This window comes from Ischnura elegans, chromosome 8, assembly GCF_921293095.1.
Source record: "Ischnura elegans chromosome 8, ioIscEleg1.1, whole genome shotgun sequence".
Classification (NCBI taxonomy): domain Eukaryota; kingdom Metazoa; phylum Arthropoda; class Insecta; order Odonata; family Coenagrionidae; genus Ischnura; species Ischnura elegans.
This window is the reverse complement of record NC_060253.1, coordinates 40,458,273-40,476,733: the sequence shown is the minus strand read 5'-3', so window position 1 is coordinate 40,476,733 and position 18,461 is coordinate 40,458,273. Positions and strand designations below refer to the sequence as shown.

General features: G+C 40.8%; 1 protein-coding gene across 3 annotated transcripts in view; it reads left to right on the top strand.

Moving 5' to 3' along the window:
• The window catches only part of LOC124163282 (NGFI-A-binding protein homolog), a 156,637-nt gene that overhangs the window by 118,051 nt on the left and 20,125 nt on the right, over nt 1-18,461 (top strand). For all 3 annotated transcript variants that reach the window (XM_046540080.1, XM_046540079.1, XM_046540078.1), the window contains exons 6-9: nt 3,826-3,945; nt 4,894-5,027; nt 8,389-8,605; nt 13,587-13,777. In XM_046540080.1, the coding sequence (XP_046396036.1) occupies nt 3,826-3,945; nt 4,894-5,027; nt 8,389-8,605; nt 13,587-13,777 (662 nt within the window). The remainder of the gene's footprint in view (nt 1-3,825; nt 3,946-4,893; nt 5,028-8,388; nt 8,606-13,586; nt 13,778-18,461) is intronic.

Genomic DNA, 18,461 nt, shown 5'->3' with positions numbered 1-18,461 from the left:
CGTGTGAATTTTACACATGCTGGGTTGGGGGGGGGGGGACCAGTTCCCTTCCCTGGGCTATCTCGCACTTTTGTCAACTAGTGTCAATTTATACTTTTCGACAATTTTTTCCAGGGCACTACAAAGCTTTAAGTTCCCAGTTGCAAGAAACATTTTCGTTTCTGCTTCTTGCTATTTTACCTTCGGGTTGAAATATTTTCGGGATTCCAATATCACCTTTTTAGTCTCCAAGAGTTATGATTACCGGGGTTTTGACACTGTTTAAAATGTCACCTAGGTTTAAAGAATTTCAAGTATTGAATATCAAGTTCGGTCTCCTTGGAATTTTTACCGTTTTTTTTCCTTAAAAAAATATTAACTCTTTGAAATTACCTGCGAAGGCCTTGGAAGTAAATTGTTGAGAATTGGATATTTTCTTTGAATGCCAGAGCTGTTACCCAGTCATCGTGCAGGAAGTAATTCTGCTTCTGAAGTCACCCTTGTGGAACTACGGTAGTTAAAATTTATTTCAATTGGTGGCATTCACACCCCAATTGGGCTTCATTGCAATACTTTCCAAAATCTTACTCTGACTTCCATTTCGATGATTCTTCTTATCGAAAGTATTTGTTGTGTCCCTCCATTCAGTTCAAAATCAAAGGGTATTTTTATGATATGGATTAATATTTAATCGTTTTCATGAGATGGTTGGTGCTGTAATTAAAGTTTCATCGACTCAATAGCAACATTTTCTTATCGTAAGCAACACTGGCGTTTTTGAATAATTGATTGTGCAAACATATAGCCTCTATTTCTAACTTTTATATACATCATATTTCACATTCATATTTCATCGCATGTTTCAATTATTTTGGAATTCACTGCCTCGGAAAACCTACAACTTCCCCAACTCATTGAATGCTCGTGGCCGTAACTCGGGTGCTAATCTCCACATCATCTTCAACCTTACGAAGCCGCCTTTTCTCCCAAGTTAACATGAGAATCGAATATGAACTGAGGAGATGAAAATAGAAATTGTAATACAAATTGAGGATCATTTTGATGATGAGTCCGAAAAATTGTATGAAATACGGTAATGATCGATAAAAAGATATCTTTTAGACGTTGGAACGTATGATATCCGTTTCGGCAGCTGCTACAAGGCACTAACATGAATGTTATATGCATGGGCAGGACTAACTTAGCACTGATTACGCTACCAAGATTCATTTACTTTCTTCGTTATTTTATGAATCTAAGAAAAGAAACGCTTTTCTTTTTTTTATTTACCGAAAATTTCCAGTGAGCAAGTTTCAAAATTTTTAAACCTCAAGGAATTTTTTGCACCATGATTAGAATATAAAACTTCGATTCACAATGGAGCCTTCATCAGAATTATTAGATCTGCATGCACCATTACGCGCATTTATCTATGATCTATTCTCAGCGTCTAAGTTTTCATGCATTTATGTACGTAGGGATCATCCACCTTAGCTGCCAAAGGCCTTCAACTATTTCAATGAACAAGCTATTGTTAAATTTTTATGCTAAGGAGATTATCATTGGCAGTATTTTTTTTATTGCTTTCAGCTCAGACTTTATCACTGCGCTGTCTTTACTGAGAAAATTATAATTAGAATCAGTACATTTTAAAGAATAATCATTATATGCAACGTCACTTCCAGTTCATGCCAGAAGTGACTCGCAATTGCTGATACACAGTATAAATATTAATGAGCAAACTATATTTTGACTCGTTAGGTTCTTTGCAGTACTTTTAGACTGTATTTTTTATTTAAAACTACTTCCGGTTTATACCGGAAGTGGCTCGGTAACTGTTGATTAACTGCATCGATTTTCATTTGCAAACAATAGTTTGACTCGTGCATTCATTGTAGTATTTTAGACTATGTTTTTGTTTACACATCACTTCCGGTTAAAACCGGAATTAGCTCGTAGCTGTCGATTCACGGCACCGATTTTTATACACAAACCATCGTTGGAATTGTTTAGTTTTTCATGTTTTTACTGGACTCTTTTTAAGTAGTACTATTCTTATAATTTCTTCATCTCCTCCCCGCAGGTCGCGGTGCAAGCGGCGGCCAACCCCACCCCGCCTCCCCCGCCCCCACCGCCCCCTCCGTCCACCACCACCACAGCCTCCCTCGTCGCCGCCGCCCTGCCCCCGCAATCACCCCGGCCCCCCGTCTCCCCCGCCGCCGCCGCCTCCGTCACGCAGGCCCCCGACACGGTCCCCGCCCCCTCATCATCCGGCCCCTCCCCCTCGCACGCCTCCCCCGGTTCCTCGTGCGGGGACGGAGGCCCACCCTCGCCCCCGGACGGCGGTCCCCCGCCGTCGCCGCCCCCGCGATCCGCGACCGCCCCCCGCCTCCCCGCGAACAGTCAGGGCTGCTGGTTCGGCTCTGAGGAGTCCTCGGGGGACGGTCTTGGGGGCGGCGGTGGCGGAGGTTGGCCCCCGCCCTGCAGCCCGGAATCGCCGCCCCCGGGGGGGCAGCCCGTTCTTCTGGAAGCGCAGGTGGCGAGGCTCGCGGAGGCCGCGGAGAGGTTGTCGCGCTGCCTGCCTCCGTTCGAGCCGCGGCCGCACAACGCCAAGAAGAGGATCTGCAGGGATCTGGAGGTGAGTAATGCGCTTCGGAGGGCGGAGGACAACGCTGGAATCGAGCGTCATCGCGCGGGAAACTCAACTGTTTTTAGGCGAACTTTATGCTGAATATAATCATATTAAGTGATATAGAAGAGTTGTCGAATATGCCCACTTTAGTAACTTCACCGTACAACTTTCGACACCGTGATGAGTATTCTTTAAGTATTATAACATTCAGTAATAAATTAAAACCTAATTAACTGAAACCAGTTGCAATGCATGTTGAAGCATTTGAAGAAGACGCATCTGGCTGTGGACTAGATAAGGTGGAAATATACAGCAAATATTTGTTGTTTTGTACGGGCCCTGCGGAGTTACGCTTCTGAAGTCGGGTTTACGAGTCCAAGGACTTTTTTAACCCGCATTTTTTGAAGAAGCTGGAATTTGGGTATCCTCGTGGGTTTTGTTTGGCCACTGAAATATCTATATATAGACTTCGCTCGAGTGTTTCCGTGGTTTTGGGTAACATAACGGGTTACGTTAGACGGATATAATTAATAATGCTCCGTTGTTTGCCAAAGTAGGTTTTCATAAATGTCCTCAAACTTATTTAAAATCAAATTCGTCAGTGTTGTTTACAACGTTCCCCGTTGGTATATTTATACCTTAATGGTCTAAGCGGAGAAAATGTTGCTTCTAGTTGTTTAGCATCTCGAAATCCTCGGCTCTTTAGGTTTACATCAATTTATTTTAATGGTGTAGTTACAGAATTAAGCTAACTGACGTCAACTTAAATCCAAATTCACCCGCATAAGTTTAGTACTTCATAAAAAATATAGTTTCATGGTTACTCATTATTCATATGGTATGAATTTATAGCCGATTTTGGTTGAAGTTCCAACTTGATCCTTTTCCCCAACCTTAATGGCCTTCAGCTGTTAGATTCAAAATTAATTACTGATGCGATATATTTTAACTATTTTCAATGATGACATAACATAAATGCTAATGAAAAATAACTTAATTTGCTCATGAATCCATTTACATTAAGTGATCTTGTTAAAAAATAATCCCGATATTAAGTTTTTTATATTTTGATCCAAGCTCAAATGGCATCTTTCTGGTGTTGGAAAGGATTTAACATCGAGTTTTTAGATTTATTGCTATCCTTGTACAATTTGTGTGTGCATAAATCCAGAAATGATTTTGTTTGACTAATGTGATAAAACATTCGTCCACAGGCTGTGATGGCGATGTCGGAGGACGACCCGAGGCGCATGGATGAAATCCGGAAGTACGCTGCCATCTACGGACGATTTGACTGCAAGAGGAAGCCAGAGAAGCCGCTGACACTGCACGAGGTGAGATTACGCGCTAGCATACTCGAAAATTGAACAAAACTTTGTTCGAGAAACTTCCTGTACCAGTCATAAGTATTGCAATGAATGTAGTTGTCTCTGGTGTGGCTTCGTGGGATTTTCTAATCATTGCGATTGATAAGCAAAGACTAGGTAAACCTCATAATGATATGACACTACCAAGTCTTTGATTTTCAAACATATTATTTAGTACTGGAACCCATTTGTATTGGTAATATGCTGTCCTCAATTCCTCCCTTTACTGAGCCAATATATTAAACTAGTTTTTCGTCATGGTGTCCTTGTTTATCTGCCACAAATAAGTATCTTCCAGCCTTCCTCGGGGAGAGTTATCCTTCTATTTCCCTCAATTACATTTCTCACGTAAATTACTGTGTCCTATACAATAGCCTGTCAAACAGGACTTTGTTGCTCCAGGGCCATAACTTCAGCGAGGTACCACTAAAATTTATGGAAGACATTGAAATCGGAGAATCAAGCCAGCAAATTATTTTTTAGAATTTCAATGACATTCTATTTCAATAAACGTATTGAATTTACGGTATTTATGCAATTTAATATTTGTTCAGCAGAGAGTTTTACGTGATATGCACCAGCGATTGTCCATTTTTGTGAACGATAGCTCCGCCGGCATTGCATCTGGCTTCTTCAGTTTTGCATAAATGTTCTCTGCACTTCATCGACCTGAAGAAATCAGTTGCAATGCTGGCGAAAGTGTCGTCTGGAAAGATAGATAGAGGTGGTTAGTGTCAATTTGCTGAGAAATGGCAAACCACGATTTTTTCAAAAGACGGGTGGGGTAATATTACGCCCCTAGCACGCAAAATGTTCATTTTTGCATTAGTCACTCGTCAATGATTACACTAAGTCAGGGAGTTTTTTTTGCTTTATGGATGTCGCTTCATCCCAGTGTTTTGTTTCTTGTTCCAGGTTTCGGTGAACGAGGCCGCGGCGCAGATCTGTCGGCTGGTGCCCGCGTTGCTAAGCAGGCGGGATGAGCTCTTTCCCCTGGCCAGGCAAGTCGTCCGAGATTCCGGATACCAGTACTCCAAAGGCGCCTCACAGTGAGTATCCGATTGCACCAAAGTTTTTCTAAACGGCCTTGGACCAGGAGACTACGGAGGCAGATATCTTCTGCAAGGATCTATTTGTTTACTGCCGCGGTCTTCATCGCCTCACCCGTTCGGTTTTGAACCAATATCGGCGAATGTTTTTCCCATACGTCTTTCGAGGTTTATGAGAAGTTCGAGGATGAAAGGCCATTCAACTCTGTTCTGTAGCTATAGCTTTTATAGCTGCTATTGAATTGAATAGCTAACGTTGAATAACAGCTATAGCTTTTCTAGCTGCTATTCAATGTTAACTTTATCTACGAGATGGAACTGTAGAATAAGTTAAATAAAGCAGCAAAATAGATCATTTTGTCTACCTTAGAAACGCTCGTTATTGTGTTAGCTTTTCCACTTAGTGGGTCTAAGCTCCTATATCTGGCGAGGAGAATTTTTTAAGGTATTATCTGATGCCAAGTAGAGTACTTAGTCTCTTTAAGTAGAGTATTGCCTACACCCACCTTCGCATTTGTCGTTAAAGAATTCATTCCTTAGCAATCGACCGTTAAATAATAGGTATACCAATACCAGTGGCGTGCTTCTTTGCACCATACTCCTGAAGGAGAGATCGTGCTGAAAGGACTTGCAAATTCGTACATTTCTATTCATATCGAGCGATTCTGGTAATTCATATGCTCCTGTGATTCAAGCAAGCTTTAACTTGGTTTCTCTAATCCGGAAACCACCAAGAATTTACAGAGCGTCCATACTTAGAGCACTTCGGCCCTAGCGGGACTGGAACCCAAGACCCTGGGAAGAGCAGGCGAGGTCTTCACGTATCCCGGCCACCATGGAGCCGGCAATTAAGATGACGTGATGTGTAAATATCCGTATTTTGATAAAAGTCTTTTAATAGTGCTTTCTATTAAAAAATTTCATTCCGGTCACATTTTTAGATTAAGTTCTACTTGAGATAGGTTTTCAGACGCATATTTAACTATGAGTAGCTCTACTTTTTTCTGTAAATTATTTTCAACTAGCAGTATCTGTAGCCTATTTCGTGTCTTCTAAACATTTACTAAATATATAGTACGTATTCCAACCTTTTTAGTAGTACCGAAAATTTTCGCAAACGTTTAAAATAGGGAAATACAAACAATTACTTAACTAAATTACGAATTGATACGCATATCACTCTGGCTACTTAAAATTAGTGGACTTGATGCATTATGTACGATGTAATCGAATTGCAATGTCAGCGATCCGTTCTGCCTCTATCATTGATTCTCTGTAGGTATATGGAGCGAAGTTTTCGAAAAACCGTGAATAAAAACTTCATCGCAAAATCTCCACTTTTAATAGATGGAAAATAGATTTAACTGAAGAAGATTTTCCGGTTGTGGTTTTTGCGAAAACCAAACTTCATATAAGTAGTTTTTAAAATTCATCTCTAGTTAAAAATAGTGGTCAGAAATAACTCCTTAAACTACTGTTTAAAGGCACGTTTCTATCGCCATTGATTAAATAACCCGATAAAGATTTATGCACAACTCCTTAGCAAGATTAATTGCAATATTTCAATTCACATCTCCAGTTTCCATCTTTTGAAAATTCACACCTCTTTTTCCATCTTCCAGTTTCGTTCCTTAGAAAATTGTTCTCGCGTTAAGATTTTAAATGAGGGTTGATGAGGATATTTTCTTCTAAATGGTGGTGGCTTATCCTGATTTAACATTTCTAGTGTTATTAATCTAATTTTAAAATATAAATATTTCATGTACTTCAGACTCATAGGACATAAGGTTAAATTTTGTGCATCTGCAATAATTTATTGGCTTAGTTGTGACTTGGAATTTGACAGTAATTTATCACTGGACCAGCATATAGTTCATTTGTATCATTTCAGTGGAGTCCATAAACGTACAAATGCCAAATTCATTTTCCTTTACTTTAAAATTGTGAAATGTCTCTAGATTTTTAAAACGTGATTTCTCTATTCATGCTGTAATAAACTGAGACTAAAATAAGTTTGCTACTCTTAAGTATTAGCTTAAATGTCAATTCTGGAAGTCATTTATGTCAAGGCTTGTTTGTGTAAGGGTTTCATATGGCGAGCTATGTCTCATGATGCGAGAAATAGGCTTGTTCGACGGACGATTTTTACCATCGACATTGGGTGGATAACATTTATCGATGAACTACTTCATTGAATGAACCATAATCATTGGTAGACGATAGTATTAAAACGCCATTTTTCGATGGTGGCTTTTAAGCTATAGTTGTTAATTTTCACTTGTTGTCGATTCCCTTAGATAATTTTTCGATAGTAAAAAACTTATATTTATAGTAAAATCGTTTATCAAAATTTTAAATTTTTTAATCCGATAGTTTGAAAAGAAAACGACCCGTTCTGTTCATTTTTTTTTATCTTTTTGGGTTTTCGATTTGTCAGCTCTGAAATACCTTCCTTTTTGTCCCGTTCACGGAAGTGGGTTTAATGGGATTCTAAACCGAATCTCCAATGTGGATAATTTTCAAGTAGGTGGCAACTTTTGTAATTTTGCTTACATCAATTCACACGGTGAATTTGTCTGATTTTGTAAGTTTTGCCTACTAAATCAATTTTATCATCACTGTCGAATTAATTAAATGCTCTCCTGGGTGTCTCGGGTTTTTAGTTCCTCGCCTTCCTTTCTCAGGGTCGCTAGTAGACTCCTTCCTGATTTTCCTCCTCTCAAAGCATAGGTAACCGTAACCTTATTGTGGTGTCAGCCTTTGAGGAAGTTTTGCCGGGCCACAGGGCCTCAGGGCCACATGGACCACCAGGATTTATCGGGAGCAAAACACATCATAGAGAGTTTATCTGTTCGATTGGTTGTAAAAAAATAAATGTACTTACCAGCGGCTGGCCACTCACAGTCGATGATAACCGACAATTGGCAATCACCGATTATTGATGATCATTGTTTATCAAAGATCGTCGATAATTTACGTGATTGAATGCCGAAAACCGTGACTCTTGATAGTGAAGAAGTCGATTCGCTGTCATTCGACACAAAATTCAATGGAGAAAAGAAAGGAAAATTATCTACAAAAGGCGCATATCGACTGGAAGATGATCGATAATCGATTAGCCTCGACTATCGATCGAATATATTCGATTATCGAAACACGCAGAAATAAAAGAGGAAGTCTATTACTTGTAATCCACAACGAAAGTCGCCATCGGCACGAAGTCACCACGGAAGCCATCATCGATGACGAAAGCCATCGACGATAGTTTCGATTTATCGACCATCGAACAAGCCTCACTCTCGCTCGCATTGGGTACTCTTAAATGTTAGTGATGCTGACTGTTCCTGTGTTTCCTCCGCAGCCCGTCGTCTGCAGTCTGTCCGTCGGAGTCTTGCTCCGGCGGCGTCCGCCTCTGCATGTCCTCTGGGGCCAACGGCACTTCCCTCCCCGTCCCCGACGAACTCTCTGCACTGGCCGCCCACCACGGCGCCACGGCGCTGCTGGCGGCCGCCGCCGGCAAGAGGCCGCGGTCGGACATCGGGGAGGGCTCGCCCACTCGCGTTGCCAAGAGACTGCAGGTGGGTGCGTCGTGGGCGGCAAGCGTCAAAGGCAGGTGACCGATCGCGCGGCCACCAATCACACACATAAACACCAAGGGGCAAGGCCCGCGATGCGTCAATGCGGAAGGTGTGGGTGGATCGTGTGAGGCACGCGTCTACATAGGTGATGGCGCGGCCACCAATCAGAGGCACTCGCGCACCATGAGGTGATTCCCGGGTTGCGTTAATGCGGAAGACTTGCATGCGTCATGTGCGGCAAGCTTTAAGGTGACCGCGGCCACCAATAGCAGACGCTCACGCGCCATGTGGCAATGCCCAGCGTGAAAAGTTCTCGGGATCGCCACCAGGTCACGAACTGCATTACTGCCGACGTTACGATGTCCGACTCGGCCATCGTCCTCAGGGCTACGAGTGGTCCTGAGGACTCCTGACCCGTTGGCGATTCCGAGAACTCTTCACGCAGTCAACGCACCGGGAAAGCACAACATTGGACATGCCCAAGTTGCGTTAATAAGTAAGACCTGTACGTTTCATGTGGGGCGAGCTTCAAGTTGACCGCGCGGTTACCAGCCTACCGCGCCATTCGGCAAGCCGGCGTTAATGCGGAGGCTTTCGCTTGCAAGTGTAGAAGGGATTCTCGAGTTTTTCACCGTTTAATTGGCTGCATGTCTCTCGACGTTTCGAAGAGCGTTTCTTCATTCCCAAATGTCGGGAGACATGCAGCCAATTGCCCGGTGGAAAACCCGAAATTCCTTTCTGCACTTGATAAGGCGAGAAAATATAAGATCGTACTTCCGCTAATAAGCGTCTTGCGTGACACCTGTTAATGGTAGGATCCCGCTCGGTCACCAATCATAACGCATTACTTCACGGCATGCGGCAACACCATAGTTGCTTTGACGCAGAAAGCCTTTTGCCCGCGGGTGTTGTGTGTGGTACCTGTCAAACGCTGCTGGCTTCACGGTCACCAATCGTAACACACTATTGCTCCTGCCTTGCGGCAAGCTCCAGAAGATTTCCTCAGCTTTTTTATCTATCTTGTTATTTCCTTTCGGGAAATGCATTGGTAACATTTTATGTTCCAAAATTGCAGAAATCGGAGCAGAAAATGTTACCAACGCAGCATATCGCGAAAGGAACAAACAAGATATATTTAAGATGCTTTCCAAATATCTTAGGGGCTTGGAGGCGAACCTAATACTTGTGGTGATGGCCCTTTTCAGGAAAGCTCGTAAGAGTCAATGTATATTGCATTCACCTCGGCTTTGAGATAGTCTAGTGTCGATCAACTATCTCTTCCATCAACCATCAACTCCAAATATCATAGTCGTTTAATGTCCGTATTCTTCCCGACAGACAATGACAATGATGATTTTTCGGGTTTCACACCGGGTAAGGTCCTCAATATCTTCTTTCAAAGTTTCATGTGCAAATCGCCTGTCATTGGGTTCCTAAATCTCTGAGGACGATGGGCGAGTTGGATATGGAAACGTTGGATGGAGATATGGAGGACGGACTATCCGGTTTACCAATTTCTTTCGAGAATGGTTGGGGTCCGCTACGTATTAATGCTAGACCCGCTGGAGTGTGTCATTAAAACCTGTAAATTTCCTATTTTTACTGTAAATATTTTGTTAGATCTGGCAAAGTCCGGGACTGTACTGGGAAGATGATGACAGGCTTTTGCAGATCGCCAGCACTATCGGCAGCAACTTTTGTCCATATCATGTCTAGTGTATATAATTTCGTAGATGATGCATTAGCTGCAGAAGCATATGCACGTTTCATAATTTGTGGGTATTAATTGAAGGCATAAAATGTAAATCAATAGCACTAGTTGTAAGTCCTAAGATTTTAGGATATTCCTGGGATTCAATCAATGTGACCATTATTGGTCGACATTTATGTGTAGAGAACGATAAGCGGATCGGGAGAGGCTCCTAAGCCCGCATCATGCGATATCGTCTCGGCAAAAGGGTTATATGGAACCTAAAACTGGTAATTCATTGTGTATAACAGATTTTTAATGTTATCATACTCATCCCATCGTTCAAAGTTACTTCACATTGTTTATTGCATTTTATTATTCGCCACCTAATTGACGTGAAACGGGAAAATAGTTCACATTTTGTCTCAATTATTGAACTTATTTCCATTGTATTACCCACATCGAATGTGTATTCGGTTCAGAGACCGATGCAAAGATAAAAATACATGTATAGAAATTTTTAACGAGCTGTAAATTGTAAAATTAATTGTAACTAGCAAAATATGTACAAATTAGTGTATTTTAAAGTGAAGCGTATTATTTTCGAATTTATACTGTAACCTTATTGTCAGATCTCGCAAGGGTCGGAACAGAATTTTACCGATGAGTTTCAGGCCTCTGTAGATCACCATACAATTCCAACGTGGTATTGTTTGACGAATTGTAAAATCAAGACTATTTTTGTACTTTGTGTAATATATTATGTTGAACGTTAAGGCCCCCTAGTCGTTATTACAAGGTTGTACGGTCGTGGTTGACGGCGGAAAATGTGTATGTTATGAGACGAAATATATAATTAATGTTGTTTATAGTCGAAGTTGTTGAACAATGTGCTCTGCGGCCAGGCAGTGGGCGTTCGGCATCTCGCGCTTCTAGTAAGCTATTCCAACATCGCATCCTAGAAGCTTTGAATCGCTATATTATTATTTGCCCCGGGACTATTGTCTTTGAAGAATAGATCCTGTCATTATTCTCATGTCTCGCCATTGTATGCTAGTCTTGAAAGTTCTTTGATTAATTTAGATGTAATATATGCCCATAATTTTTATGATGATAAAAGGATTTAATAAATTATCATTTTCATTTAAACTAATTGGCTTTACTTTGTATTTATTTGCTCTACAAATCTATAAAATGTATTTATATACATTTGTTGTATGGATATCGTCCATGCCTATGCATCATCCATCTCCCCAAAAGTAATTCCTTTACAATTTCTCTTGGTACACGACCTCGTAGACAAAAGACATCTGCGTTGAGAATAAATTTATTTGCGCAGGTACGTCTCATACCTTTTTCGTGATTATTTTATTATTCCTTGGTCTTCGCCCTCTTTATTTTGTCTCTGGAGCACCTCCTGACAGGCTTTCAACATTTTTATGACTATGCGTCTAGGTCCAATGCCGTGGTCTCAAGTCTCGAGATAACGGAGTTGTAGAGAGCGTGATGATTTATGGGAAAGAAAAAAATCATCTGAAGGACCTCTACGTGGTAAAAAATTTTGGCATTTCCCCAGTTCTCCTTTACCATAGGTTGTTCTTTGTGGAACACAAATTTGCTCTGGGCCGAGAAATATTTTGGTGAGGTTTCAGTTAACAGCAAAGATAAGGGGAAAAAGCTCCATTTAATTCGATTAGAAAATGTAATCATTGCTCAATCTTTTTAAGAATTTAAGAAGAATTCATGTTCATGGTATTGCGAAGTAAAGAAGAGATTTAACCTGTAACAGGAAAAAACTGAGCGATTGTTAGTGTTTGTCATGAGACGAAATAAATGACTAATGTTTTAATGAATTATGTATTAGTTGATAAAAATGTATGAGTAAAATGTTGTAATGATACATTAGTCTAAGTTGTTGAAGGATGCGTTCTGTATTTACGGTATCACGCACTTCTAGTAAGCTTATTATTTCAACATCCCATCCGAGAAGCTATGAATTTCTCCTTTATTTGTCCAGAAACGATTCAGGTACTAGTTCCAGTACTTTTCAGGGATGGTCAGTGGACAAACCTAAGGATGCGACTGATAATATGGTCTGAATACATCCTTTTGGCTGTTCTTTTATTTACGAGGTATGTTCAGAAAATAACGGGAAATAAATTTGTAAATTTATCGCGAATTAGGAGAGCTCAAGGCGCTAATCAACGTTGATTTTGAAGTTCTAATGTCATGTTTTCATTAGATAAAGAAAATGACAGCCATGTGGCATAAGAATTATAAAAATAATGATTTATTTACTCCAAAAGTTTTGATTGTACGCGCCGGTATCATCGAAGGAAAGGGAGCTTTAGGTGGTCTCCAAGGATTTAAGACAATAATTGAGCCACCAGCAAATAAAAAAAATTGTATACCAAAAATTAATGCAGTAACTATTACATAAGTGTTTTTGCAATGAGATAACATCAACATTTAATATTAACATTTATGTGCAGAGAACGATAAGCGGATCGGGAAAGCCTCCTAAGCCCGCATCATGGGATATCGTCTCCGCAAAAGGTTATATCGAACCTGAAACTTAGAATTCGTTGTGCATAACTGAGATTTTTAATGCTGTCATACTCATCCAATCGTTCAAACTTCCTTCACATTGTTTATTGCATTTTATTATTCGCCACCTAATTGACGTGAAACGGGATAATAGTTCACATCTTGTCTCAATTATTGAACTTATTTCCATTGTATCACCGATATCGAATGTGTATTGAGTTCAGAATCAGATGCAAAGATAAAAATACACTTATAAACATACATATCATGTATGTGTGTATTTTCGCAACGAAATAACATCAAAATTATTGATAAATATTTTCTTGATATATATATTTTTTTATCTATTTAAATTAAAAAAGAAGAACTTTGTGCTTTCAAATTAATATTTATTCACGACCATTGTTTCAACGTTAGACGTCATCATCAGGTGTCTAACGTTGAAACCATGGTCGTGAATAAATATTAATGTGAAAGCACAAAGTTCTTTTTTTTTATTTAATTATGAATCGCTTTCACCAAGTTACGCCTCAAACAATCAATTTTATTATCTATTTATTTTGATGTTATTTTCCGTTATTTTATGAGCACACTTCGTATTGCGTTGTGATTTCCTTGTCGGGCATGTGTGTCTCCGCATTGCGGGGGGTGTGGGGTGGTCGATGGTACCCCCTCTCCGCGGTGTCTCCTTCGGGGGTGTCCAAGCGGCCCTTCCTCTTTCTCTCCCTCCCCCAACCCAAGCAGGAGTGCTCCGGCGAGGTGGGAGCAGCATCCACCGAGGCTGCGCCATCTTCGTCCTCGACAGCCGTCGGCGCCCCCTGCCGCGGCGGCCGCTCCCCACTCCGCTCGGGCTCATCCGCCGCGTCGGAAGCGGGCGCCCGAACATGCACACCACGCTCAGCACCATCCTCGGAACACCATCGCACGCCGATAGGGTGAGTGTGGTGAGAATTACCTCTACTCTGGGCTTTTTCTTTGCCTTCTTTTGGAGGGGATGTGGTTGTAATATGGGTACGGAGAAATGATCTTTACCAAGAGACCATTGTCTTTGAAGAATAGATCCTGTCAATTTTTCTATTTCTCGACATTGTATGCTAGTCTTCATATGCCTTTGAATCTTTCAGGTATAATATGTTCCCATTATTCTTATGATGATAAAAGGATTAAATAAGTTGTAATTTTCAATTAAACAAATTGGCTTTAATTCGTATTCATTTGCCGTAAAAATCTACGAATATATTTTTATTTATTGGTAATAAAGATATCGCGATGACGATGCATCAGCCGTTTCTCCTAATGTAATTGCCTTTAAATTCTCGCGTGGTGAAAATATTATCTCAACGGAGATTTGAGTGGAGAGTTGTGTCAAACCAATCTCAGGATTGTTGACCAGTGATTAAGAATAAGATAATCCCGGGTGAAGCCTCCGTAGACCTTCAAATAATATCCTCGAAGTACATGGTATCCCAGGTAAAGGAACTCCCCCTCCCCTTACCCGTGATATCCTCACGCCTGTGGCTTTGTCAGGAGTGAGATCAACCGTCAAGCATCCAAACCAGCCCTGAGAGTTAAATCACTGAAAATCAGTAAGAAAACCATTTTACAAGCAATATCACAATCGATGAGAATAAAATATTGCCTTTTCGGAGAAATATGTTATATGTTTTTTTGTAGAAGTACCCAACTATAATTGCGCATTCAGCAGTGGAACTAGAAGAAGCTCTTCACAATTGAGTTTATAGGAGGGCGAAAGGTAATCGTCTTTTATAAGTCATTTGTTCTGTATTAAAGTAAATTGCATAGCTTCGTTGTTACTTACACTTCCGGTACAATGCTTCCTACGCTTTGAAGTAGCCAACTTAAAAGATACTAATTTAAATCGATAATGAGTTTTCCAGATTTTCTGTTTCACTAATCGGGATATCCGGGGTAATATCCTCGTTAGCAAAACCAAGTCTTTTCATGATTTTCATTGTAGGTGTACTCATTGTGCAGGCTTTTTCTCTGGTGGCTTCAATAGTCCAATATCCGCGTAAAATATGACAATGTAATGTTTACCTACAAAGTAATGCCTATACGTGATGAAACAGAACAGTATTTATGCTGAGCTCATCAAAATTGGCGAATGAGTGTATCGCCATCTGTATATTTGGTTTCTAAGGGGTAGAGGACAAGTCAGTCTTTAATTTCGGCCGGAACGACGTTCTCCCGCCTCTTTAAGAAAATTGGGTACTATTAATAATAATCATTTGTGATTGCCGTACATACGAGTACTATAAGTAGATCTCATAAATATTTTTTTTTAATTTCATCGTTCATTTTTTATATTTGGTAAAACACGTTTCCCCATCGTAACTTTAATTCAGACCGTTTTACACGGGGCACGTACTTGCACAATCTGACGTGTATATGAAGGCGAAATCAAAATTTCGCCGTGTAAAGCCAATGGTGGATCCAGGATAGGGAGAAGGGGTGGGCTAGGTGAGGGGTCTGGAGGGTCCCAGCAGTATTGGGGTTCCGAGCAAAATAACCATTTTATCTAGCGTAAATTGGATACCATCAGGGGGCTATAGCTCTTACTAGACTCTCTCTGGATCTGCCACTGTGTATAGCGGTGAATTGCTGGAACGCATGCGAAAATACGTGGATGTGAGATGGCAAAATTGCGCCTGATCTAAAATCGCTCGTGCATTTGCGTAATTCTAAGCCATAAAGATAAATAAAATACAGTTTTAACCTGCGCAATTCCATGCCCCTTGTTAAAACGGCTTTTACTAATTAAAAAAATCGGAAGTTTGGAATTTTTTCTTGGAAGAAAAAAGCTTTTGTGGGAGTCGCATTTTTCGCTGTTCAATTCATTTTTTACTGTTAAAAAATTGCCTTAGTTCACCTAAAATAATTGGCGAGAAAAGAGAAATTGTTGTGAAATAGGAAAGACACCTTATGTCATGAGAAAACAGACATTTTTACGCGACAGATTTGGTCAAATTATTAAAAAATGGAATCATCGAACGGGCGAATATTTGTTTGATTTCGGGGGTTTTGGAAATCATGTGTGGGCACGGGTTTGGATTCCCAAAATTTTATAAACTGAGCACTGGGGCAAGTGTGCACACATTCTCCGCACCGCCCGCGTCGCTTCCGCGGCGACTGGTTAGGGGTTAAAGGCGCGACGGACCGTGACGTATCTCCCGCTGCTCTGTTTTTTTCCCGCAACTCTTCCATATTTTATGACGACGGCGCTGGGGGCGAGAGACATACCTCTATGGCAGCGTTCCAGCGAGCCGAAGTGTCAACTCAGAATGCTTGGCAGGTCTCAATTCGCGAATGAGAAAATGGTTTTTCCTTTTGAAAAAAAAAAAAAAAAACATAAATGCGAAGAAGAACGTTTTGCTCAGTTGTTTTACGGCCACGGCATTGGCGAATCCTTTACCACTTTATCCCGGAAATAGAGTGGAGAAAAGTCTTCAGAATTTTTCAGTAGCGTGAAGAATCTCAAGTATTTTTTTGCCCGGAATGTAATATTTCACGTATCCATTTCGGGTGAAGAAGTCTCGCGATTTTGGCTTCATCAAAATAATATTTCGCGCGAAACGAAAAAAAAGAAAACGTTGCGGGTCGAATTAGATTTCGTATTTTTTATTTCGCTTACTTACCGGCTTATCTCTCTTTTTTAGTTTGAATTTTGAAAAGATAATCTTAATACCTCGGCGTGGAACTTGAAAAATTATCACTAGGCTTTTGCTGGAGCCGCGTTTTTCGCTCTAAAGCAAGGGCTCAGCTCACCTTAATAATAGGTGAAAGAAGAGAAATTATTATTATTGAAGAGAAAAGAGACATATTGTCACAATAAACAAGACATTTTATATGACAGACGTGGAATGATAGAGAGGGCGAATATTCAATTTTTCGAATATTCATAATATTTAATACTCAATGAATCATCGTCAATCATCGGAGATCATCGCAAAATACGGAAATATTTTTCCATGCCGTATTTTTTGATGAGTCAGGCCTCCCTACTGATGCATCATTTTAAGAAATTATCATTCTAATACTTAATTAATGTATCATTAAAGTATTAATTCCAATCTTACATTAGGTAGTATATTATGGGAAGTTTACCTTCCTATTGAACTGTCGTTCTTAGGCTCAATTTTATGATGGGCTAATTGCTAAAATTATGATATCATCTCGAAATTGTTTTGGTACCGCCGTATAAAATAAAATGTAATGACTGCCGCATAAAGAATTAACTCCTGCAACAACATCAAATATCTATGTCTGCAATTAAAACCTTTATCTGAAATATGAAGCAGATTCCCATAGGAAATTGTGAGGTGAATGAAGATGCACATTATTACTAAAAAGCAGAGGTTCCCATCCACCCCCAATTCCAACTCCGCATTCTCCCCAGCAAATAAACAGTCTGTTTATAGTTTACAATTTTCCACCTTGCATTGTGAGGATTCTTACTTGGGACTGTAGTTGTCTGAGGGTTTATACCCAGGGGCGGCCTGGCCAGGTCGACTGGTCAGCGATGGCCGAGGGCCCCGAGATTAGGGGGTCCCCGCAACGCTCGCGTCTATCGTGAAGCGTATATGAAAGTTATATGACATAAGAAAGACTCAGATTACTTGAACCAAAAATTTTTTGCTATTATAAAATTCTAAGTTTTCAGTAATTTGCTTTATTTACTGAATACTTAGTCTAAAAGTTCATATAAAAATTAATAAAATAAAGGAGTCAGATGTATAAAGATGACCTGATTCTTTTTTGAAAGGGTCATGCGAAAAGTTTACTTTTGAGTTTTTTTTTAGATTTTTGGTATTAAATTTTATAACTTGTGAAATTCTCATTTTTACAGTACTTGTTCTGACGAAATTGCTATTTTTATTAACTTTTATCTAGTTTTTAAGAGTCAGAATAGCGTCGAAATCCATTTCCGAGCATAAGATTTCGCGAACTTTTCCGGGTGAGGGTCCCATCATGAGCCCCAGCCGAGGGCCCCCGTGCACCCCAGACCGCCTTGCTTATACCTGGATATGATTTTCGATCAGCGATGCCCGTACGTTGAGCGTCATGTAAATCCCTCACCCCCATTCAACCGTGTAACATCCTCCCCGGATAGTCTAATGGGGCTAGTGGCGCTACAATCGCGGTAAACCTTTCTCACTCGTTCGCAAGACGTTCTTGCGACCTCCGTGACGACACGCTAGCCCGCCCGGAAGACGCCTCGGGGAGCAAGAAATGGCGCAAAAAATTATTTGGCAGTCCCGTATGAAGAGGGGAGGGGAGTTTATATGGATCCACGGTTATTGCGCACGGCCGCTGGCATTGTTGCGTGGTGGCGGATAGGACTTGCACTACAAAACTACCCCCCTCCTCCCCACCCTTTTACGAACCTTCCCCCACACCACTCTCCCGTTCTTACACACAACCTCCCCTCGCCCCCTTCCCTCCCTCCCCACCCCCCATTCGTCCATCTCTTGCCTTATTCCACTCCCGCATGCGGTATTTATTCTCAGTGCAGCGACTAATTTTAGAATGGCTAGGGCGGCACAAGCGCGCTCTCTGCTCGTGGGGAGGGAATCTACCCACGGAGACCCTACCCAGCCT